The 26,312-nt window shown below is 41.9% G+C and overlaps 1 protein-coding gene across 15 annotated transcripts in view; it reads right to left on the reverse strand.

Annotated features, from left to right (window-relative positions):
* Positions 1–7,793: 7,793 nt before the first annotated feature.
* NPL (N-acetylneuraminate pyruvate lyase) overlaps positions 7,794–26,312 on the reverse strand; it is a 40,931-nt gene continuing 22,412 nt past the window's right edge. For 11 of the 15 annotated variants that reach the window (XM_085231725.1, XM_085231722.1, XM_085231721.1 and 8 more), the window contains 9 exons: positions 25,158–25,245; positions 24,678–24,735; positions 24,511–24,586; positions 23,187–23,279; positions 22,244–22,392; positions 21,828–21,874; positions 20,956–21,040; positions 19,758–19,797; positions 7,794–18,639 (listed from right to left, as the gene is read on the reverse strand). In XM_085231725.1, the coding sequence (XP_085087851.1) occupies positions 18,488–18,639; positions 19,758–19,797; positions 20,956–21,040; positions 21,828–21,874; positions 22,244–22,392; positions 23,187–23,279; positions 24,511–24,586; positions 24,678–24,735; positions 25,158–25,245 (788 nt within the window). In that variant the 3' untranslated portion in view covers positions 7,794–18,487. The remainder of the gene's footprint in view (positions 18,640–19,757; positions 19,798–20,955; positions 21,041–21,827; positions 21,875–22,243; positions 22,393–23,186; positions 23,280–24,510; positions 24,587–24,677; positions 24,736–25,157; positions 25,246–26,312) is intronic. The other 4 variants (XR_014885242.1, XR_014885240.1, XR_014885241.1 and 1 more) reach the window with 4 other exon arrangements.

The following is a 26,312-nucleotide window of genomic DNA, read 5'->3' on the forward strand; positions in this document are numbered from 1 at the left end:
AGATATGAAGATGCTATTTTCACAAATACCATTTTTCTACTTGAATATCGTGTGGAATTGAATCACAAGATCACACAACAACGTCTGTCTCTGTAGTTCTTTGTGTGTGTGACGACAGTAATGCAGAGATGCACTTTGACATGTGGCCTTTGTCTAAATTGGGCTCCTTGCAAGCAACCTCAGGTCTCAGCTCAGAGCCTCCCCATCTTTGCTGAACCATTCTCTTCTTATTTTGAAAATTTCCTAGAGAACTGCTTGGTAACACCTTGGAGGAATGGGGCCATTGCATAGCTTCGCTGGAAGACAACCCTGGTGAAGAACTGGATGATGCTGGGTTGAATTCCAAGGCCTTGGAAGTTGTGAAGTATGCAACATCTTTTGCACCATTTTATCATTCACAGATGGAGCTGAGGAGCTGTACCCATGGCAGAACTATTGAGAAACTCGCTTTATTTTGGTAATCACACACAAAAAAACTTCAATCTAAAGTGCAATGAAACTGAAAATGTATTTTGAGCAAATCCACATCTTTGTTGCTAAGAAGTTTCTCTGGCCTGTGAGCTGATGTGACAACTACATTCTTTGGAACTTTTGTCAAGCAAATACAGTCTGGAAGACTACAAGGTAAAACTATTTTTCTAAGCTTCAATAATAGTTTTGAACTTTGTCATGAGTGAGGGAAGAAAGAGTAATCTCAAACTCTTCAGGCTTTGAAAGCACGACAGTTCTTTCACACTTATCTGTCTGCTTCATTTTTTATGCCTCATTCTTTGAATAAAGATTACAAAATGCCAGCCTGTAATTTGTCAGAATACTTTTCTCATAATGACTTGACTTTGTTTTTCTCACCTTATGTATCATAACTTACTTCACAAATTGCAAAGCCTCTTAACAGCAGAGTAGGTGATGCCACCTGGGCATGCAGAGCGACGAAGACAGTGCACACAACTCTCAGCAGAGAGCAATCATTTGTACAGTGCATTTCATCTCTAAGTCTTTCTTGTTGATAGCATTAAAGTATCATATGTGCAAACAGCTTTCAGATCACTGAAATATTATTGTGTTCTTGCCAAGAGCGAGCATGCAGGATCTGCTTCCAAGCAAACACGAATGCAATAACTTTCTGCTTTCAGCCCAACACAAGATTGCCTCTTCCAGCTCTACTGGTATGTCTAGTGTTACTGAGACAGTTGTTGCTGGTCGAGGCACTCTTCATTCCAAGAGCTGGGAACAAAGTGCTGTGAAAGCTTTAGTTCTGCTCCAACTCTTCCACTGACCGATGCTGACTTTTAGCAGTTATTCATATTTGCAAAGGAACATCTCTCTGCAAGATTTGTGCTAATTTACAGTAAAACAAGAACAATGTATGTTGCTCCTTCCATGTCTCCCTGACATTCATGTTCTCCTATGGGCGCCAGCTGCTTTGTGATCTATTGGGCTGTAAGCACACAAACACAGAAGCTCCTACAGAAAGCAAAGAAAGCCCTTTAGAAGCAAACCTCTGTGGCAACTGATTCACAGTGCCACCTGCTTCCCAGCACAGGGGTGTCACATCGAGGTGCTCACAGGACTGGCTGCATCCTAAAGGCACTGCCTGACAAAGTTGGACGTCCTGTAGTAGCTCTTTGACAGGCACTGTTCTCTCAGCCATGGGAAGGATCTGTGCAGGATGCAGATAATGACACTGGCACTGCACTGCTGTCTGCTTTTGGCCTGTGCTTTTTTGGCCACGTAGCTTACCCCACTGGCTGTTCCATCACACTTGCCCATTCTCTATCAGCACGGTAGAGCCATCCAGCTTCTGTTAGCACAGGCTGGTGCGGCCAAGTGTGCACCCATGCAAGAACACTGGCTGCTACAGATGATGTGCAGTATTATTTTTCCTTTCTTCTCTTCCTGTTCCTTCGTGGTAGACTGTTGCTTTGCCCAGTTATGATCTAAGCCATGCTCTGGTCCAAGACTATTGCAGAGCTTCTGGCTACTCATGCAAGCAGCCTGCCAGCACCACTAAAACTAAACTAAACTAAATGTCTGCATCAGCCCTGGGGGAGAAGGATGAGCCATTTTATGGCAGCTGTAAAAGGTCATACAATAAACACCGGTGCTACTGCTCATCTGTTGTCCCAACTGACCCAAATGGTTTGGGGGGAAGGGTGTGTGGTGTGTGTGTGTGTGTGTGTGTGTGTGTGTGTGTGTGTGTGTGTGTGTGTGTCAGTGAGCTGTCTGAAGCTGTCCTGGCTCCTCCAGATTCAGGTTACAAACAGGAGAATGAGGAAGGCAGAGTTGATTTCCTTGGGATTGTTCTAGTGATGGGACTGGTCGTTCAAATGGGACTTGAAAAAGGCTTAAAATCCTGTGTCTTGAAAAAAACCTTTTGCCTTTCATACACAAAATTCAAGCAGGGTGGATTTTTTTTTTTACATTTGTTGTTGATAAGGACGGCACCGTTATATGAGATGATAATTACCTAACAAGCTAATGTTGCACCAGAGTCAGAGACCTACTGGAAATCTCCTGCTTTGTCTTCTCCTTGCAAGAGAATCAGACTGGATTCACTGCTGTGATTGGTTTTCCACTTACAAGTTTAGCAGCCCAACTCTTCTGCTTCCATTGGTGCGTTTCGCAGTGTGTTACAGGTTCCCACCTCCAGCAGCTTTATGTCTCCACGGAGGTGCATGTGGGACACATATCCCATATCATCACTTTAGAATTAAGAATTAAAGCCAAAATTACTCAATGAAAAAAAAAAAAAAATTAACAATTTGTTTTGTTTGAGAAATCTGGAGATCATTTTCCAGGTTGTTTAGAAGCTGCTAACTACTTTGAAACTGCAGCTTTCATCACGTATCCACCAGCTAACACGCAGATGCCTTACACAAAGCACAAGATGTAGAATATGTACATTTCACATGTGAAACTGGATTAAATCTAATTTTTGAGAGTACACGGGACATCTGGTAGGGTCAGGGGGAAAAAAAATCTTTGTTCCTCATGAAAATAAGCACATAAATCCCTTCATTACGACTTGATATGGCTAGAAATTTGTATTTTAACAGGGAGAGCAGACAACTTTGTTGGGCAACGTGTCCTATTTGGTATGTGGTATGGAAGAGTAAAAACACACACATTTGCTTCTTCTCATAAGTTATCCCTGTATTTAACAGATAACATACGTTTTAATTCTAACTTTTACATATGGCTGTCCTGAGATTTTGGAGGTCTGATCACTTGGTAATGATGGACTCTTTCTTCCATCCCAGTTCCTTAAATTTGTTTCCAGAGAACTTTTCTACTGGACTAGAAGTCTCTTAACTCTGCCCTTCCACCCACTACAGATGCATGAGCAAAGCTCACACTTCAGACACTGCCAGATTTCTGAGTCACTCAAAGGCTATAAAAAAAAAATTAACGCTGATAATTTTGTGGTGGAAAGTATGATAGCATCGGGACATTTTTGTAGCAGTTTTCTGCTCTGTAGGTTGTGCTCATACAGTTCCCACACTATGTATGGGCTTCAGAGGATCTTAAATCTTCAAATTCTTTCTTGCCACCAAATCCCAGAATTTATAAGGCTAGTAAAAGTGAAGGGTAACTATAAATTACAAGTAGAAGAGTCTTCAAGAACATCATTGGTCATAGGCAGATGGTTGGACTGGATGATCTTGTAGGTCTTTCCCAACCTTGGTGATTCTGTGATTTCTTAGTTCACTGAATGGAGAGAGCTACTAAAAATGCATACAATTGCAACTTAATACAACTACAATAAATCCACCTCTGTATCTGCAGTAACCTCAGAGATTGTAGATGAACTGCATATCTGCTGTCAGGGTAACGATGCCTTACAGAGTCATTGCCTCTTGGTAGATGTGATGGAAAGGGAGAAACTTGTTATCACATCTATATTTCCAGCATTGTCTGTATTAATTTGTCAAAAAAATATTATAAAAGCAGCTACAGTAGAAGAGCATAGTTTGTAAGTCAGAACTTGTTTTCAAGGAGTCCAGAATCTTGGGCTTGGGTTGATGTTGAGGCAGAGCCCAGAATCTTAAATGTCTAACTTCAGTGAATATAGCAAGCAGTCAGTTTGAGCAACTGAAGTCAAAAAGAATAACCAACTAAAATGGTATTGCTCGGGAATTATCAGTACTAACAGTGTGCAAACAGGTAATCAGTTCAAAGAGGAATTATGTTTTAAGATGCTTCACAATAAAGAATATTTCAAAAAAAAAAAAAAATTGAGTTATTGAAACACAATGGAAAGCACAGCAATGATAGCAGAGCAGCAAACTCCTAGGCTACAGTAAGCGAGGATTTGCTCAAATGCAACGACTATGGGCACAGAAATAAAGGAAAGAAGCTGCTTACCTTCAGAAGGCCTCAGGTAGGTAGGGATCTCCAGCAAGATGCCCTCACCTCCACTGCCAGCCCTTAAAAGAGGTCAGGGAAGGGGTGGATCATTGCATGCACCTGAGCTCCCCTGGGTTGGCCCCGCCTTCCCATCAGGTGCTCCATCATTGCTTCATGCCATGACTTAGCATTTCCATTATAATTATCTTTTACTCTTCAGTAGAAGCCTCCTTAAACTCCTAGGTACCACTATGTATTCCTTTTACATAGGCAGTATTAGACTTTCAGCTTTTTGTTCTCCACCCTAGCTGGGAATTTGGGGGCAACGACTACCCTCACAGCATTGGTTGGCATGGAGCTACATGACCAAACATGTAGTTATTCTTTAAGCTCTTCTTAAACTATTCTTAAGTGGTGGCTGAGAATTTCCTTCTTCTTGCAATGTGTTTCTTTCAATTTCTTTCATTGGAAAGAGTGCTGACGCAGTTGGGACAACTCTTACTCTCCTTACCCCACTGCCAAAACAAAACAAAAATACGAAAGTTGTCTACACTGAGTAATCAATTCCTTTAGGAGAAGGGAAGAGAAATGATGGGTAATTACACAGCAGCCGCTGACTACGGGTCAGGAGCTCAGTTGTTCTTGGGAAAAATTGCAATTCTTCATCTATTTTCCAGCATAACCTTCATGAATATTTTTTTGTTGTCGTTGTTGTTTTTCAGATAGAAGAGTGGGAGGAAAACTTGGAATTCCTCTTCCAAAATGCAGCGCTGGAATCTGAAAAGAGTTAGCAGCCTTTGCAAAGAGCTAAGGAAAATGATGGTGCAGGCAATTTTTAAGTTGTCCTGAAATATAAAAAAAACTTTTTTTTTTTTTTTTCCTTTTTTTTAGCATGCTCAGATCTATGAAGTGGTGCTCATTCTTTTCCATACAGATGAGAGATTTTCCTGTGGGTGCTCCACCTCAGCAACTTGGTAACTCAAGCATGGCTTTAGGAAGCTGTTACTGTGGATGCCACAAGGTCATTTTCCTGGGAAAATACGTGGCTGTCGTCTTACAGCCAGGTTAATGAAGACCTTATGATTAGATCTGTTTTTTTGTTTTGTTTTGTTTTGTTTTTTGTTTTTTTGCATTGCAGTCTGTTATAATTTACATCCATCTTTATGAACTGCAGCTCTAACACAGTCCTAACCAGTGATCCTTAGTCAAGGCTAGGAAAGAAAAAGTTTACTTGGATTAAAAACTTTCAGTGTGAAAATAAGCAGCAGACTATAGTTCATCAGTTACTACCAAGGGAAAAATGCTGTGCAAACTGGAATGCAGTATAAAAGAAATTCAGTGAAAAATCAGTTTAACCAAACATACCTTAATTCAGCATAAAAATCAGTCAATAATGGCCTCTACAGTAGGTGGGCCCTCTCCCCTCAACGTCTCTTGGTGTGATTTTTCTTCTGTTTCTCAAAAGAGTGTCAGCACTGTACGTGGCACTGCCATAAGGTGACAGGTTGAATCAGACAGAAATTAGCAGCAACAAACTTTCAAATCACGCTTTGGTAAATCACACCTTGCCAACACAAAGCCTGTGAACATGGATCTAATTCACTTGCACATATACCCTTGTTCGGGTTGCATGTTATATGGTCTCATATCTGGCAAAATATGGTTCTGAATTTATCTTTTACTTTACCTTTTTTTGTTTTGTTTTGTTTTCTTTAAAAAGGAAGAGTTTGAACAAGGCGATAGAAACTCTCAGAATTAGCGTGTGATTGAGCTTCAATCTTGACTACAGTTGTTCACAAGTGGATGCACTGCCAAAAAGTGGTGACACAAACAAGGTGTGGCTGTGAAGAGAGGGATGTTTCTGTCATACAAAAGTCTGGTAAAAAAGACATGATCACATTCTGCATTGCAACTCTATACATTCCACTTGAAAATTCACAGATCATGTGTTTTCGACAACTGAAAAAGGAGTTGCAAATAAATCAAAAAATTCATGATTTTTTTTTTGCAATCTTGAAACCTGATCTCAAATTCCTTCATCACAATAGAAAGCATGGCTGCATATCTTTTGCTGTTCACAGGACTGCGTTTAGCCAGAGTTTCAAAATGCACAAATATATTTGCCATCACTCGAGTTAGCTCTGCACGGCTGTTCTGTGCTCACCTTGCATTCATCTCCTGCCTCTTGTTTAAATGCTGGCCTCTTCTGAAGACCAGTAACAGCTAGTGAGAAAATTTGAAAGCTTTAAAAGATATTAGATCATTTTTAAGACCTGTTAACTTGATACTGAAATTATTAAGTTTATTCCTCTTTAAGAACATTGTGCATCTGCTTCAGGTTTCCAGACTTGTGATAATGCCAACTGGAGTAAGACAAAGTTTGATGGACAAACCAAGAGAAGCAAATTTTGTCTGGATACAGTAAATACAGTTGTGAAAAGAGAAAGTGGCTAATGCTACAGTACATCTCTCAATGTCCATCTCTTCTGGTTTCCTAGAAGGCTGTTCCAGTCCCCAGGCTGGGCATCAGCAGTAGTGATAGCCATGAGCAACCATTCTTCAGCCTACACACTTGTCTACATCAACAGGCAGGGCTGGGGAGATTACCACATCACACAGTGCAGAAGATCTACATTCCAAATTAAGACTTATGTTCAGAGATGAACACTAAAACATGATGACATCAAAGACGTTTACAATTCACAGCAACGCATCTAAGCTCCATGTGTTATTTGGCTTTTAACAGTTCTGATTAAATGAAAACATTGCTTCAACTTCACGTAGTTTTTAAGACGACTTAATAAGAAATATAAAAAATGCTGGACTTGCTTTAGATGTTTCTCAAACACTGGTATACCCCCCACATCCCTGTAAATCCAGTGAATTACTGGTTCTGAATAAGCACTCCAGTTGGAACGCACAGGCTACAGATCCAAAGAATTCCAATGAAAAAAATTTCTTTTTCATATGTTTTTGGAATAATGAAGGGTGACTATTTCAGAATGAGAATGTAAATGAACACTGCCTCAGACTAAGGGCACAGTTCACAATTCTGAGTTCACTTGAGGTTCGGTGGGCACAAGCAGCATCACAGCAGTCTTGAAAAAGGTATCCCATGTTCCCACATCACCTGAATCAGCAAAGGAGCTTGTCAGCTGCTGCGCTGTGAAGTGCAACGCAGCATGCACTAGGACAGTGGGTGGCTGCAAAGCAACGAAGTACTGCCTGGGATAGACACAAAACCACTGCAGCAGGGCCTATTTGCACAGCTTATTAGACAACAAAGAAAAATCCCCACTGAGTCCAAGCTCTGTAATTTGAAATTTGTTTGGCACAGAATGGTTTTAGACAGTGACGAGATTCCTTCAGAATGTCTTATACCTCCTACAACCAAAACTAACAATAGATGGCTTCAAAATCTAAATACAATTTAGATACCATAAAGCTTGAAAACCAAATTCTTTATTAAGAAAAAAAAATAATAAATCACACAACTTGCAGTAAATCCCCTAAGAGCACAATATTTTACAGAGCTGTGTTTGTGCTAGGTAACTGAAATGGCAAACAGACTGGTAACAACAAGAAAGCAATTCAGGAAAGGAACAAGTTATTTTATCAAAATGGAAAGACTTAGAATCATAAAATCATAGAATGATTTGGGTTGGAAGAGATTCCAACCCCCTGCTATAGGCAGGGACACCTCCCACCAGACCAGGTTGTTCACAGCCCCATCCAGCCTGGCTTTGAATGTCTCCAGGGAGGGGCAAGCTGTCCTTCGTTTCATTCCTAAAACTAGCAACAGCTCACAGGTGTGTTCATTTTTCTTTGCCTCTCAAGATGTGCAAACAAGGGGCAATAGAGGGGTGCCAGCACAGCCAAGAGTTTTGTTTCCAGAGACAGTGATGAAGAGGTTTGCCCAAAATAAATCTAGATTATCTTTTCTTTTATAGTCATTGTGTTTTGGAACGGGCGATGACAGCTTTTATTACTGAGAGCCATTTGTACTTCCTGTGGAAACAGGCAGTGATTTGTCTACAACAGACTCTGAATACAACAGTTTCACATATGCTCAGACAAAAGTCTGAAGCTCCTTTCCGCGTTGGAAAAAACCTCCCCTGCTCATTTTAGCTCTGGGCTTCTGCAGCTTCTGTGAGCTGGGAGCTGACAGCTCAAAGCTGCTGTCTGGGGATTGGTGTCCCTGGGGCTGAGGGTCCCCCACCCTGGAGCATCAAGCTCACCTTCCATTGGCAGCCATGAGCTTGATGCCTGCTGCTGGCGGCCTGGGGATCTGATAGATCACATTCCACATTTGCTCATCTGGTGGGTCCAGCTGCCAAATGATCTCCAGGTTTTTAGCTGCTTTCACTGTGAGCACTTCCATCACAGCACACAGGCAGCCACGCTGCGGGGGGCTCTCAGTTTGATCCTAGAGCAGAAAGAATGACATTTAGATGTATCACAGCTTCTAGGAGATAACCTGTTATGAAAGACACTCTGGGAATTGGTCTTCCGTTATGTGCAGAACATACTGATCCAGTACTCTGCATTCTCATCTTTTAGTTTTGTTATGAAAGGGACGTGAAATTCAGGAGGAAAATTTGCCAGTTCCCTACAATATGATATGGTTAAAACATCAGCTATCCTCCTGCTTAAATTTGCAGATTTAGCACACTTAGGTAACACTAACACTTAATCTTTCATGTCAAAACAGCAAGGTACAAAACGGCCTAAACAAAAAGCATGCAGCACCTCAACATTTCAAAAACTACAGGCTGCCCTCAACATAGTAGTGAATTCACTCTTCACCTTCATTTTACAGACTAGGAAATTAAAAATAATTTTAAAAGAGACATTCAGATGTCTTTCATAAAATGGATGCTATGTAGAAAAGCAAAAACTAAACAAGAAAGCACACACCATAATCTAGGTATGATTGCATGCAAACAAATTGAGACACCAGGCAGCTGTTCACAGGGATCCAACACTGATTGGTGTAAACAAAAAAAGCTGCTCAAAGCTACTCGCTGTTAAAAGGTATGCATTTTTCCATTTCTGCAGTAAAGCAGGTGACATTTTGCAAGAGCCATCTCACCTTTTGTCAATCTAAAAGGGACCAAGGCATTGCTGAGTTATCTTCCTGCCTTTGGCATTGCTGGGGCAGTGGTGATAAGAGGGTCTCACACATGCACATTTGAATGCTGCCACATGTCCATGCAAAGATGGCCCACTTTGTCATTTTGTAGAAACAAGGCCTTAAGTTTGGACTTGAAATGAGCACTCTGGCAATAACAAGCCATCCAACCTGAGCCACAGGTAGCAGCACTGGCTGCGTGGGCTGCTGCCACTCATTTTGAAGAGGACACGAAGAGTAGTGCTTAGGGTTTGCAGCCTCCCTCCTCCTTTCACACAGGAGCGTGGTGGGCACAATCTATTACTTTTGTCTTCAGGAAAGAGATGTGATGCTATGCCAGAAGCTGCTATGCATGCTCAGAAGAGAGGAGCTTCCAGAATGGAAATCACAGCAGAATGGCCATAACAATGAACTTGCAGGTCAGAGACTGCCAAATATAGCAGAAAATAAGACAAGCAAGTCTCAAAGAGGAGCTCTTTGTATGCAGTGGGTAGTAAGAGAGCTGCATACAAATCATTCCTTCACCCCAGTCTTACCTAGCCACTCTTAAGCCAACATCTTAATTGCTTCTAGATTCCATGTGTACTTGGATTTAACGAAGCATAGTATTTTGAGTTCAAAAGTCTTGTGGCCTATTTAGAGGGGCTTACTTTACACAGATGGCAGAAGCAAACTGAAGTTCTGGCTAAGCTGGAGCAGAAGCGAAGCCTCACCACAGTTCTGAATTACACCTGTGGAAATCCCAAGCATCAAACCAAGATTCTCCAAACATGAAGAAAGGCGACTGACACTTCCTGTCCTGTCTGCTGTCTGTGATGTGTGGCTGAGCACGTAATGCCCCTCAGCAGTACGAATTTTCCTTTCCTCCTTGTGATAGCAGACATTGGGGTAGACCCCAAAAGCAAGCAAGGATATTACAACATCCAGATTATTATCTGGTCCAGTGCTGTTAAGTGGTTGAGTCATCAAACATTCTGTTGACAGAGAACAGAAGACTGGCTAGCATCCACAGGTCATGTAGGACAGCACAGCAGTTGTTTAGGATCCCGGATCAATGCATTTTCTGATTCGATCAGCTGGCAAATGGGCATCTATTCTTAAATGACCTCTGCACTCAGAGCATTTCAGCTCTACATTCAGTTTCCAATTAATTCATGGGTAGCAAAAAGCTGAAAAACACTACTACAAAGAGGTATTTTTCTCTCCCAAGCTCTTCAAAAACAAGAAGCGAGAGGTTTGCCCAGAATGTGCTGTACCACAGTGTGTTTCCTGTCATTTGTTTTGGAGACAGATCGTTTGGGGGAGGTCAGAATGTTTTCATTACTTCGTTTGTTATGAACTTCCCCAGATTCTCTGGTGGCTTGGTTTCAGGTCATCTTGCCCAAAGGAAAAAAAAAAAAAAGTTAAGGATAAGTGCAATAATGATTCTAGCAGTGTAAAGAGAGAAACAAAATTAAAGGATTTTTTTTTTTTTTTTTAAGAGAGACAAGCATCTGCTGAATTCAGCCAGCCATGTCAGTTAACTAAGCAGGCTCTTCAGGCTGCAGGGAGCTGCAGCAAATTCAGAACCTGGTCATCTTTAAGAAACAGTTTTAAAATGGCACTTTTGGAAAATTGAGTAATTGAATAAAACATTACTGCACATCTCTGCTGTGGCACAAATGCAGAAAATCATAAGACGCACAGCAGAATGTTTACAACACACAGATTCCCTAAGGCTAATACCAAGGAGCCAGGAAACACAGCACTTAGAGAGGACATTTTGGGGATGCAGCAAGTGAAGAACAAGTAAATCAGGGAGGTTACTCTCTAAGGACAATTAATCAACCTATTTTCAATCCTTCTGGCCTAGCCTCAGCCTCCAAAACCTCCCTGTATTGCACCTCAGCCATCACAGCTTGTCTGTTTTTGTCTGGGAGACAACAACGAGAATGAGACAGCACTATAACTTCACCTGAACATACCTGTAAAAGTAGAAGCTCTTTAAGGCACACTTCATTGCCTGTGTGTTCATCACAGATTATCCTGTTTATTTCTCATCCCTGAATGAAAAACACCCTCATTAAATCACTATGTCCTAATAGAATCTCTGGGAAGACAGATTGAATACATACCCTTCAGCTGCCCCTTTTCTACCTGAACTGTTCTTAAGCCATGCTACATCTTTGGTGTTCACAAGTGTGGTGCTTCTCTGCTTTTTCACTTGCTGCATACTTTGTCTCTCTTCTTCCAACCATCTCTAGGTCTTTCCACCATCTTCTTCAGGGTAAAATGACCCTACAGCCATCACAGTTAAAAGCAACAGGTCTTTACTTCTGTTGAAATAAAATGTGTGAATTCTTTGTCCTGTCTAGGTCTCAGAATTCCTATAACTTTATATCTACCTTACCACTGCACTTAGTATTTGCAGTCCCACTCTTGCTTCATAAATATTTGGCTTCTACAGGTCTGTTTCAGTCACTCTACTTACCCTTTCAGTTCACAACTACTTTATTCCCTATCCGAAAAGTTATTTATTCTCTGATCTCATCAATATCCAGTTTTTTATTCCCAGTTGTAGCATTTATTGCTCATCTGGATGAACTGCTTTTTCTTTTGTATATTGCACTTCTAGAGGCTCAAGAACTCAGAGGAACAAAGCCATTAAACTTACGAAAATTACATCCCATTGTCATCATCTTGCCAAGTGGTTCAATGGGAAGGCTGGCTGGGATTCTTCCAAGAGATGTCAGCTCACCGCTGGAATCCAGGGCATGAAGCTCTACAAGATCTCTTACCATCAAAGACAATTATCCAAGCAATCTTTACGTAAGAAATTCAAAATTCTAATGACTGAATTAACATAGAATCTCATCTATGTTTAAGTATAGTGTTGGCAATAATGCCTATCTGATTTTCAAAATTGTTCTGAGGTCAACTAAAAATATAGATATAGTTATACTCGTGGATGTTTTATTACCTCTTCCACAACTAAGCTAATTACTATTTAATTCACTTATATATTTTCCCTTTTCTTTTTAGTTTGCTTCTGTACAAACCTTTTTTACACTATTAATTACAGGTGTTTTAAGTCCCTAAATTCGATCAAATTCATCTAACCCAATTTCTGCCTCACAAAACCAAAGCAGCCCTATGACAGCCGACTGTAGCTATCACTACAGTTGCTAAACTACAAAACCCTCTGTTCATCAGAAAGAGGACAACACAAAATCTTCCTTCTTGGAGATTCATGATCCTTGGAGTCCCTTCCAGTCCAAGCCATTCTATGATTAAACTTGAACATCCTAGCGATTTTTTTTTTAAATTCTGGTCTCCTTTCTATACAGAAGCATTGTAGTCTCTCTACATATTTTTTTTCCCCATAAAAGTCATCAAACAGATACTTCAAATTACTTAAAATTGTTAAGAAATGCTTATTTGGTGATGCTATTTGGTGATCATTGCTTTAAATCCAAAGCATAAATGTCATGCTCCTCTCTGCTTCATCTTATTCGTTTTCCACGTGGAGAAACTGGAGAGAGTGCCTAACTAACTCCCACCTCCATTTCTTCTATTTTAGGAGGATACTGATGCTTGCACATTCAGAAACTGGAGATTTAATTGCTCAACAAAATGTTGAAATCTCAGGTTAACAAACTGTGGAAAGCAGTAATTATACAAAAACCTACTAAACCCCCTTTTTAGTGGCTTTATAGTAGGTCCGTAAATGCCTTAGGCATTGGACTGTGTCTATGTAATACACAACAGTGCCCCAGCTGGAAAACAGGAAGCTGGAAGCTAGCAAAAGTCATTGGTAACAAAACAAGCCTTAATTTTGAAGGCTCAAGTTTCTTAAAGGAAAGATGCTCCACCTGGGAATTCAAATATTTCTTCAGCTGCAAGAAGACATTGCCACCCACACAATGCCTCCAAAAAACACCCTGCTGTTTTGGTCAGCATGCTACTACGGGAACAAGCTTACAGGAGAGAAGTTAAGGCAGTTTGTAAGTGATCACTATACGTGGGAAATCACTCAGTCTCACCTTGATTAACACACAGCCTTGTGGGCAAACAGTGGTAACAATTAGTGAGCGTTCAGTTTCCATCCCAGCACCTAAAGGTGGTGGTTCTATTGTTTAGTCAAAAAGCGACCAGTTTCTTGAAGGCATTTCACAAAAGGATGTTCAAAACATCTCAGGCAGCATAAGAATTTAAGTCAGGAATGAGAAGAGAACAGAAAAGCCCACATTTTTTGAACATGCACTCTGATGACCAACATGGGTCATTCCATCAGCACCAACTGTTGCCTCTCAAAGCAAATACTGCTTCCTAGCCACTCCATCATCTCTCACTGCATTCTTCTAGCCTTCCATTCTTCTCAGTTCTCATCTCAGGGACCTGCTAGAAAGAGAGAGTTCTGAAGTCTTTATCTCTGGCATGGTATTGTCAATGGACACTTAGCTTGCTGGTTGAAATAGGAACTCATAGGAATGACCACACTGAGTAGCAGACAGCAAGAAAAAGCTTTCAAGACACCTCAAACAGATTTGACATTGAGATGGTATCAGATTTAGTTGGTATCTCTCTGCACAAGTTCACAAAACACACACATCTCCTTCCCAGCACCTGAATTAATTGGAAACTGAATGTAGAGCTGAAATAATCATAGAATGCGAAGGAAGTTTTGGAGTAAATGATGCTTTTAGAAGTTGAGTGCCCAAACACACACGTGTGAATGCAACACATGCACGAAGTTGAGCACCCAAACACAGCTATGCTCTGTCTGCTCCCTGAGAAAGGGGCTTGCCAAGTTTCATGAGGGGGACCAGAGAGAGTAACAGCTGTGTAGACTTCTGCAGCTGGCAAAAAGATTTCCATAGCTCTACTGACTGAGAAACATTTTGGCCAGTAGAGGAATCAGAAGCCTCAGCAGCAGGGAAGGTGCTAGAGCAGCACTTCAGCAGTTCCTGACCACAGAATGGGGCTGGGAGGAAAAGAACATCTGTCTTGCCTGGATCTTACCACCTTCACAACAAAATTGCCTGTGATGTGAAAAATCCAGCTGCTTGCAACATCTGAAGGAATGTTTGAGAGCCTTACTCTCATTTCGAAGCTCTTTTCTGCCCTGCTCAGTTCTCAAGCAGCGTTCTATTTTCTCCTGAGAGATTCTTTAGGTTCACAGGGAAGTTCTTAATAATAAGATCATGAACTGTATCTCTCGACTTCCTACTAATGGGTAAAAGCATATAAACACATATATGTTTCTAAAGCAAAAGAACCAAGATAGCCAAGAATTCCTGCATTTCCTGTCTGTGCTTCCTGACTTTATTTTCCTAGTCAGAAGTAGCATGCAACAGTTCTTGGAGAACTCTTCATGGTTATTTTAATTCTGAAGGGCACAGCCTCACTTTTCAAGAGTTCTGTCACACAAATGGAAACGAAACCCAGCACGCATATGTCCTGCTCCTCTTTTCTACTGCTGCAAATTAGTTTTTGATGCTCAGACTGATGTTACTGTGAGCAGAGAACAGCTTCACTTTTTATCTGTTACAGAGTAAAGCAGATCTGATGTTCAACATCTTAAGTCCTGCCAAACCAGCTCTTACTTCATTCCCTGCAGTCACACTGCTTTTAAGCAGCAAACCATCCCTGCTTGACTAGCTAAGCTTTGGCTACTTAGCCATCTGTTTGCAAACCAAAGCATAGCACTATTTATAAAGCAGCGCTCCAAGCTATATACAGAACGAAACGCTCAGAACTCTCTCAAAACGCTCCAATTCTAATGCGATTAGTGAGATTCCTGTGTGTAATTTGCTCACAGCTCACGCATAGCAAGACAGGATCTGCAGCAGACTACAGCAATCTTCCTAATTTCCATCACCTGCATGCTGTGTGTTCGGAACACCCATTCGGCACACCAGCTATTTACAATATGCACGGAGACCCGGTGACACCTCACGTGGACGGTGCCAGCATGAATGCAGATGACCAAAAGCAGCCCACTGAGATGCCAGTGCGGTTTGTAACTCTACTGAACAGCTGAAGACAATGCAAATCTGTCTTGAGTGAGCTAGAGTCCTCAAATTCAGCTCTGGGACTGTGGGAATACAAGGCAGTTCTGTGTGGTCAGAAAACCCTTTTTTGCATTCCAAAGGACAGGATTTACAAAACAAAAAGCTATTTCACTGGTTCACTCGCAGAAGTCTATGACATAGACCACATAATTGGTAGTGATGCTGGTTTCAGCAGTGCTGATAGACAAAACATCCTACAAAAAACAGGAAAAGTATACTGAAAAATCTATGGATAGACTGCAAGATAAACTACATAACCTCTATCAAACCCAAAACGAACGGAAAAGCAACAATACATTCCACAAAAGGACAACAGCACAAAGTATGGTATGGTCCCCATAGAAAAATTATCCTTTTCTTACCCCAGGAAGCCCAGGATGGAGCACTGGACGAACTCATTCTGTCATTCACACCTCTGCCACAAAAGGACAAGGACTTCTAACTGCTTTCTCTGTGCAGAATTATGCTATTTTGAGGGGGGACAACCCTAAAACACCCAAATCTTCATGCATATATACATGACATTCATATACATGTCAATTGGAGTTTTCACAGCCTTGCCTATTTCGGCCTCAAATGTTGAGGAAGAAATGCACCCTCTGTAGAACCTGAACCAGTTCTGACCAGAAAAGAGAATGAAGGGAATTATCAGCACACTTGTACAGGGTAAATCTTACTGTTTAGCTAAAAGATTGTTCAGGTAGTTAGATTGTGCATCGTTATGTAATAGCAAGCCCTAGTAATAGCCCCCAGGAGTAAAGCCCTGTTAAAAACTGAAAGAAAGAGAAGAGCTGAATATTTGGCTTTTGCTGAGTGCTCTATAAAAAGATTTCCAACCAACAAGTAGCTGAAGTTCAGCAATTCTAGAATCAACCGTTTTGGCACCTAGGGAAAGCTAACAAACACTGGGCTGCATCTCACATCCAGGAAAATTCAAATCTTTATAAACACATCCATCTTCGTGTCATTCACCCAAATCAAGCAAGTGACAAAGTCTCAAGCAGTGCTGTTCCACTGTCTTTCTTGCTCGTGGACTTGTCCGTGGCAATGCCATTTAAGCCTTTCACCCAGAGCTGCTGATCTGCTGTGGGTACAGGGTAGAATGCCTTGAAAATCAATAAGTAATATAGAAGTGCTAAATTTAAGATGCTAATAAGTACCAGAGAACATTACCAAATACCACTGTATGTACATATAGCTACACAAACAATAGATAGATGCACATACATGTTCCCATAGGTTTTGCATGTATAAATTGTGGCCAGAAAAAATCCTTCGTACCTATGAAAGGAAACGCTGCAGTTCGTTCTCATGGGTAGGATTGTACTGCAAAACTTCGTTGAGGAACACGAAGAGGTGTAGGCAGGGAAACTGCACAGCTTCTCTCCCCGTCCTGCATCTCAAAGCCTCGGACAAGGACAGGAGCGAGCTCGTGCGTCCTCTGCTGCTGCTCCACGTCATTACAGTTAGCAACAAGGAGCTTCATCAACAGAACTGATGTTTCAGGGCAGCAGCTCTGCTATTCCGCCTGCACAGCAGCAAAGCCTGGCTCCCCAGCAGTGCGTGCAGGACCCCAGGAGCCAGGATCAGCCCAGCAGCACACGGAGCAGATGCCAATCCAGTGGAATTTAATGCATTTCACCATAAGTTCAACAGATGTTCCTTATGTAGTAGTTCCTTATGACCCATCATAAGGATGATGACAGCATCAGCTTTTTAACAGGCTGCTTCATGCCTGGCAAAGTGGCTCAGCTCACTTCTCACTCACCCTCTGAGCACCCAGATGCCTGCACTGGAGTACCACAGGTCCCCACGTAGGGTCTCCTCACAAAGCCCCCGAGGGACCACCCTCCCACTCAATACATCGAGTTCACTTCTCTCCAGGGCCCACAACAATGTCAGCTGCCCCCCCTGCCCAGCAGCCAACCCACAGTGAGCCCTCCCACCCAGGTGCAGAATGGAGCTGGGCAGTGGTCAGGGAAGGTCCACCACCACAGGAAAGCACCCACCCCGTGGCAGGGCTGCGTTGTGAGGGGTCAGAGACATGCCAAACATTTGGGCTACAAGGAAATGGTTGCAGAGACCACGGCTCATTGGAGAGCCAACAGATGTTAGAAAAGGGTTGGTTTAGGTTCTTTTGTTTTAAGTTTTGCTGGAAGTGAAGATGTGCAAAGACAATGAGAGGCAGTAAACAGTGATTTGATACAACTAATGTAACAATGACTTGGTGAGGAACAGCAGAACACCAGCCTGAGCAGGCAGGTCGTGTTACAGCAGTGACACCCCAGTGCTAGAGATGCTCAGGGAGAGATAAAACAGAGTCATAGAATGGCTTGGGTTGGAAGGGACACTAAGAATCACCCAATTCCAACCCCCCTGCCACAGACAGGTCCACCAACCTCCACATTTAAAACCAGCCCAAGATGCCCAGGGCCCATCCAACCTGGTCCTGAACATCTCCAAGGACAGAGCATCGACAGCTCCCTGGGCAGGCTGTTCCAGCACCTCACCACTCTCTCTGTGAAGAGCTTCCTCCTGATATCCAGTCTAAACCTACCCTCCTCGAGGTTAAAACCATTCCCCCTTGTCCTATCACTGCCTACCCTTGTAAAAAGTTGATTCCCCTCCTGTTTTTTTGGGCAGTGCAGGCAGACCTTTCTTTCTAGAAAAAAGAAGATCAGGATCCCTCTGCTGGAGAAAACCAGGTTGTTTTGGTTTTTTTTTTGTCTTTGTTTTGTTTAATGATAGCAGCCTGTGCTGGGCACTGCAGAGCTCCAGAGGAGCAGAGAGAAGTTAAAGAGCAGGTGGTTGGCTACATGTGTGCCAGCCCTTCCACGCCGATAACTTTCATTTTCCTGAAGGAGATCACAGCCAAACCAGCCCATTGCATGAGGAGCATGCCAAGTGACGGTGAATCCCAGAAAAGGAGCCCCTGCACACCGACGTGGGAGTGAAGTCAGTCACCATCAGGCCACACAATGCTCTCCAGCTTGGCTTTGGCCTTGGCAATGAATTCCTCAGAGGCACTAACAAGCGGAAGCCGTGGAGGTCCCATGGGGATGCCAGAAACAAAAGTCATTACAGCTTTTGTCTGTGCAACACCAAAACCTGGGCAGACAAAAGCAAGATCAGGTTATTTCACACATACCAGTCTCTGTTCAGAAATCAAAAAGCAGCAGCAGCACACAGTTCTTGTGTAATATGGCATCAACCAGGCTTGAAGCACTTCCCAGAAGTGAGAACAGCATAACAAAGAGATGATTGTGCTTGCAGGCAGGAAAGACCTTACAGCAAAAACTACACCTAGTTATTACATGCCTTATACTGCTACTGTTTCCCTCCTGCTGATACCAGATCGAAGTATTATCTTAGACAGTTGCTTCCCTTTCTGCAACATTTGCAGCCTCACAGCTATCCCTGACACAACCTATGGAGCATTCATGTGAAATAGAGCCCTGGGAATGATAACATCCTGTTGGTATGTGACAGTGACAGCAGGGCAGCAGCTTCAACCACCACGGGAAACTTCAGAATGCTTGCCTGCCTGTACATCAAGTCTCCTTACATACCTCTGGGTGCTTGCTTCTTAACCTGTAGGACTAAATGATGATGCCTTTCCTCTTACTTCTAACCTGAAAGCTCAGTTAGATTCATTGGAATACTTCTAAAACACATATAGCAAAAGCACAGTGGATGGTTCTGTTCACCATGTGATCTTTTTGAAATACCTTATTCAGTCTCTCTACATTACTCTGTTTAGTTGGTTTTAATTGCTTTCACATTAAAACTCAATTTCTAAAAAACAATTCAATTTGAATATGCTTTGGCTTTGTACATCCTCAAGCAGTTACTCTAAAATTATAGAGCAGCATGAGAAACAAGTATGAGAGCTGCATTCCCCTAGTTGGGCACCACCATTCCAGAGGGATGGCTCTTAACAAACATTACTAATGAGCTTTAGGAGACTAGAAAACAAAACAAAAAACAACTACAGACAGGATAAAAAAAAAGTAAATCACAGCTTTGAAGCTGTGAAATTTCACAGAAGGAAGTGAGAGTGAGATTTCTCAGGGATGCTTGGTCAACTATCAACTCAGGAAGCTGCATAAGTGGCAGTTTCTCATTGTGAAATCTTTCAGGAAGGAAATTCTTAGGGTACAGTGTCTCTGGAGTACTGAGTCTGCACATTAAGATATAACAACAGACTTGGGCAGTATGGAACTTACCTAGTTTGATGACAAAACTGAGAAATTCCCCCATGAGAAACTAAAAGAGACAACAAACAGCAGTTTATCCACCCCTTCAAATTTAAAGAAGCAGAAGCATATAGAACCATAACAACATTTACATTTTATACAATTGCTACACTGCTTTGAGGAAAGTCTTTGGTCACTGTAACATAATGGAAAGCACAGCAACGATAATAGAGCAGCGAGGTCCCAGGCTACAGAACGTGAGGATTTGCTCAGATGCAACAGCCATAGGTGCTGAAATAAAGGAAAGTAGCTGCTTACCTTCAAAAAGCTTCAGGTAGGCAGGACCCTCCAAAAGACAGCCTTACCTCCACTGCCAACCCTTAAATGAGGTCTGGGAACCTTAAATGAGGTGCATTGTTTGCCCCTGAGCTCCCCTGTATTGGCCCTGCCTTCCTGCCAGGTGCTCAATCACTGCTGCAAGCCATGACTTAGCTTTTCCACTATAGCCACTGGGCAGCCCATGTGAAATAACAACTCCATTCCATTGGAATAGGAGAGAGAGTGAGATATTGAAAAAAAACATTAGACTCATTCTATTACTAAAGCTCAAGCTGTCCCTCACTGCAAGCAATCTATAAATAGTGGTAAGTCTTGTGGCAGGCTCCAGGGGGTTTACAAAGCTGAACACCCACTGCCTAGTGAAGAGATTTCCCAAAGCAGATCATCCTTTAGGTGTTTGGGGTTTTTTTTACATTCATCCTGCAGCCACATATATTTTAAGGCAAAAAAAGGATGCATCAAATATCCCAGTGAGACATAAAGATACTGAGAAGAGTTTGCATACAGGTTGCTCAGAACTCCTCCAAAACCTTCATGCAGCCCAAGTCCAGGAGGGGTCAGGGCAGAGCACATTTGGGAGAGTTTTCTGTATTACATCTTGTAAGGTATCAGAATATGCCTAGCCAAGAATTTTAGCCACTGTGGGGCCCGCTCAAGGCAAAAGACCAAGCCATTGTTTGCTCTGCATAAATGAAACCAGCATGCTGAGGGATAAGTATATGTTCAGTATATGCTGAGTTATGAATAGAAAGCAGGGGGTGGAGCTGAAAGCAGTTTGCTTTAGCAGGGATACGTCAGGGCACAGATGACAAAACCACACAGAGCACATCCCAGTGCAGATAGAGGAGAAAGAAGGGTGCTCTCTGTGGGGACAGCAAAAATACTGTACCTGGTACTTCTGTGCTAATGCAAGATCTGGCTTTGCAAAAGCTTGTAACATCAGGTTGGTTTTCCTACCTAGGTAGTTGTAGGTACTGCCAAAAAAAAAAAAAAAAAGTACATTAAATTAATAAAGCCACAGTTAGAAAGAGTGGAATAAGAGCTTAGAACCACTGAAACAAAGTAGCTGCTGGCTGTTGATGTTATCAGAATGCCTGTTACTTTCCTGCAGTCTAAGTGCTGTTAGCAGAAAAGAATCAGAAGTATGCAAGGCCTATGAAGTAGTTCAGAGATCAGATTTCTCTCCCAAGTTCTTTCAAAAGGGAATTGTTTTTCAAATGTACAAGTAAAAATAAATAATTAGGCTCTGAATACTAACATTTTAGGTAGTAATTCATTTAGTGGATCATCTACACAAAACCATAGAGTCATACAGGAATTCATTTAAGAAGCCCAGCAACCCAGTACAAAAGGAAGAAGTGATCAGAAACCAAACTTGGCAAACACTGTTGAAGAGCCCACAGACTTATGATGTGAACTGAAGTAAATGACTTTAATCTTTCTGGGTTTTGGTTCCTTACCAGTACAATGAAGATAGGAGTGATTCCCCATTTCAAAAAAAAGTATGCTGAAACCTTTGTGTTTGCTTATGGACTGCAGCAATAACCACTTAACCTATAATAAAGGTATATTACACCCTGGGGTCCCAGATAATAAAACTATCCCAATGCTACCTTGTCTGTCTGCTTTGTACTGTGCAACTTTATTCTGCAGAATCCTCTGTCTCTGTGACAGAGGACAGTTACAGAAACCCCACAAACAGTGCAAGATGTAACAGTAAAATGTATGTGGGAGAGGGAAAAGAGTTTAAGCAATACTGACCTTCCAACAGCTCCATTTGTCCCTATTGCCAGTGCACTCAACAGTTGCTAGTTTAGGGTGGGAGGAGAAAGAGAATGTTAAATAAATGATCATAGATGCACTTTCAAGAAGAGAGAAACCCCCTGGGACATCCAGGAAGGGAGGAGGACCTCGGCTCACGGGGATGTGATTAGTAGCAATATGGGTGGTAGGTGGATGGTTGGACTAGATGATCTTAGAGACCTTTTCCAACTTTAATGAGTCTATGATTCTAAGATTTTTACTTCAATTAACAAAAGAAAGGGGGGGGGGGGGGGGGGGGGGCGAGAGAGGAGGACAGCAAAACTACCTGGCACTGTATGTCCAGGGTTATTTTTTTTTCTCAAGGCTGAAGCAAGAGAATACCTTAGAATAAATCATTAAAAGGAGCCTCTTACCTCATCTACTCCATAGAGAAACACGAACTGTTCTCTCTCATTCTTGTTTATACACTGTGCAAGGTCCAAGAGGTCTGTGTCACTGAACTTCACACCCTGGAAGGTGGGGATCTGCTCTCTTATTCCATCCAGCAACTCCTCAACACGAACTGTGCGTAACAGCAACCACACATGAAGAAGCACAGCCCTGTTCTGGGAGATTTCCCTGTCTCTTCCCTAAGTGGTAGACTTTTATTTTACAGATTACACACTCTTGGCCTAAGCCTGGTAACAAAGCTACATAGCTTTTAAATCAACTGTACGACAATTTGACTGACATAAAAGTTACATTAAAAACATGTTTTTGAATACATTGAAACATTCCTTTTACAAGATCAAGAAGAAAAACCCTAGGTAGGTGAAAGTTTAGGAGTGAACTGGCAACACAGTATTAAAGAGTAAATACCCAGTCATACATCCAGAAACATCGTATCACCTGATGCCTAGTGCAACTAGCTTAAAATCAATTTTCTATTCATATTCCTTTGCTAAATACAAAGACTTGAAAAGCATTCAGATTTCGGATGTAGTTTACTAGTGAACATGACAATGCATTCAGCATATACCAAGAGAGATTGTGGTCACTCTTTAAAAAAAAAATAAATGGGATTCCACTATGGTTACCCAAGGCAGTTGTCTACCATGGACCACATTAACTGCAAAGCCATATTCACCATCAACTCCTCCATTCCAGTCGTTGAGAAATCAGAAGCAATGACTTTTTCCAGTAAAGAGAAATTCATTGTATCTTCCAGTCTTGGAAACTAATCCCAACCCAATGACCCCTACCATAATAGCTTGTGTATGATGGGACCAGAAGCCATGTACATCACACCAGCCACTGGGATCACCCAGGATGCTATGAGTTTAGGGGCTCAAGAAGAGCTGACTAAGCAGTACTTACTCTTTACACCCGTCAGAGCTGGAATGTGGTAGTAATAAAACGGAACTGTAGGGGCTTCGGATGCAACTTTCTGTAAGAAACCAAGGAGTTCATCTGGAAGAAACGGATCAAGTGAAGGGAAGTTCAAATTCAGAGCAGCCAGGAACTGTGGAACAACCATTCATAGCTTGTGGAATGTACATAGCCAATAACATATAAACCTGCACACATCACAAAAGTAAAATGCAACTGTCCTTAATGAAAGACCTCAGGGAAGGTCGTATTTATTCTAAGCCAATCTGGTTTCAGCTGACATTCTTCCTGAGAATCTTCTCTTGCATCCTTCATAATTCTGAGGCAATCTTCACACTGGCATCAGAAGGAAGAGGAATGTCAAAAAGCTCTGTGTTGAAACCTTGCTGTCATCCTACTACAATCACTGCAAAGGTCTTCTTCTGCTGTTTGTGCCTCTGTGTTTACCAGTTCAGTTGCTGATTGTGTCTTTGGCCACTGATACCAGCCATTCTGGCAATCCACTCCTGTTTCTTCTGGTGCTTTCATACATACAATTCCATTCATAAACCACTCAGACAAAACGTTTCTGTTTCAAACCTCCATGTGATATGTGTTTTGTTTTCGTTTTTTGTATTTTTTTTTAAATCTTATGTTAGTTATGTTAAAAGCTAAAGACTCAATTTCTAAGTTTTGAGAACCAAAGGACAGATAACCCTGCTAGGCATGCCAAGTCACAACCTCCACTACCTCAATGACAGTGGATGTGGCTGTATCTACAGCTCACTGAGTTGGTCAGCGTCCACTGAGGGTGATCATAGATCTGAATTCTTTCTAGCATAGCCCAGATCAAGTGTGACCTCAGTACTGCCTCAGTACTGTCTATTCAGAAGACAGACAAGCTGACTACTCTCTCAAAAGACATCCCTCCCACTTCTTGCTGTGAAACATTTGGTATTTCTCACTTTCAAAAAGATTGTCCTAGGTTTTGCTTTTGTATGGTACCAGATACATCACAGATGTGCAAACATTATAACCGCATATTTTACAAAGAAGGAAAACAGCACACAAGAGAGCTATGATAGAGGATTAATGCACAACTCAAATGCCTAGCCTTAGAGAATATCCTTTAAAATGTAGGAATTGGAAGAGACACCTTGCAAGCAGCTGAAAATACCCCTATTGCTCAGAGGAAAGCCACTTGCTCTACAAGGAGCAGTATTATCATCACTGGTTCTCATGGACTGGAGCTGGCTTTTGCCATGAAACACTGTTAATGGTTTGAGGACAGTATAAAAGGGCCTCGGGAGGTCTGGCAGTCACATCTACTCACCTTTGTTTCTGGGTTTGAAGAAGGAGGGAGCTATTACTGCAATACCACTGGCATCTATGGCTGCTGCATGTCTGGCCTACAAAAGAAGGAATCATAAATACCTGAAGGTACATCTGCTTTTATATTTATTACGCACATAGTGGAAAGAAATCTTATCATATACACACCAGTTCTTGGGACTCCAGTAGACTTAAAGCTCCCACGTGAATTATCACATGATCCAGCCTGCACAACAACAAATTCAGAAGGTTTGAGGAGGTTTCAGCAACGACAAAAAATACCCATCTGCCAAAAAAACCATTTTAAACTAGGAAGTGATACAGACTAAGAACTTCAGTGGGCTAAATTAAAAGACAGCACCACCTTTGGCTGATCCTGCTAGGGGAATTTCCAGGGTTTTTGTCTGTCCACCCTTCAGTGCAGCAAAGAGGAGGACTCTCACAAGCTCTGAGCTGAGTGGAAATGGATACCAGCTAACTGGCAACTACAACAAAGCAGGCTTCTATGACAAAGGAGCTGGGGAACAAAGCTCAACAACAAAAGTACTCAAAGAAAAAAAAAGTTATTAGCAAATGTGGCTTTGCAATCAGGTATGCCTGTACCATAACGTGAGATCTGGAATTCCCACCTCCCTCTCAGCTACTCACTTGTCTTTCCCTTGGCACATCCATTCTTCTGCCAACTGCTTCCTCTCCTGGATGCTAAGGGACAGGCCTTCTCCTGTGGTGCCATTCACTGTTTCAACACAACACAACACAACTCAACATAGCTGTTGAGTCTGGCCCAATACATTGGTTATACTGAAGAAAAGTACAGACAATTCTGATGATAGTAAGCAGAATTATATTTCCCTCAATCCATTTTAAGACAACATCAGTCTGCACGAGCATCTGCCAGGGGCTTACAGTGTTGCCATTGCTAAATGCTTGTGTCTGAATTATGTTTCAGCATCAGCAGTTGTGAGAGGAAGGAGACAAAGCCAGCTGCTTAAACTGTCCCATGTCCTCCCCAACAGATGCTACCTCTTTCACCCAGCAAAAAGCCAAATGCATGATGGGACACTCAGCAAGGGAACTGTCACTCCTTCGCTACAAGGAAAAAGTATGAACTGAAATTTGGTGATTCTGTCACGAGTGGAACCACGTATCTGAGGCTTAAGCACCTTATGGAAACAAGGAAATGTCAGTACATTTAGTCACAAAATAAAAATAAAATAGATTAAACTGAGGCTGCTGAAGTCACTGCCATGCTCCAGTTTCCATTCTGCCCCTCTTTTGACTAAAATTTTGAACAGAAATCTCAGCACTGACTTCAGCTTACTTAACTACACAAGGCTATGAATGGAAATGGTTTATCAGATGCTCTGTCACCTATCCAGCCATCCCTCAGAGAGGGAAACAAGAGAGAGCAGTGGCTGCTGTTGCATCACACAGTGCATCACACATCTCTTACAGAAACTCACTTGGCTTTGATGAACCCTTTGGAACTTCTGGACTGCTGAGTGAATGTTTTTTAAGTCAGATGATTATATCTTACTCAGGAAAAGGGAAGAATCATTCAATTGAGTCTTCTCTTTCAAATACAGCATTATCCATTCACTGCTGGGAAGCTACTGTATGAAGGCAATACTTATTTACCCTGCACAGAAATGGGCTGTAGGTAAAACCAGATCTTTAAGTATTGTTTACACTCTCTTCAGTGATGAATATAAACATAAGTGATGACCTCACATCCACAATCCTCCCATTCCAGCTCCTATCAGGCTAGACATCACAGGATTGCTCTCCAGGCAAAAGGAACAT

The sequence above is a fragment of the Meleagris gallopavo genome, chromosome 10 (genome assembly GCF_905368555.1).
Source record: "Meleagris gallopavo chromosome 10, MGAL_WU_HG_1.1, whole genome shotgun sequence".
In the NCBI taxonomy this organism is placed as follows: Eukaryota; Metazoa; Chordata; class Aves; order Galliformes; family Phasianidae; genus Meleagris; species Meleagris gallopavo.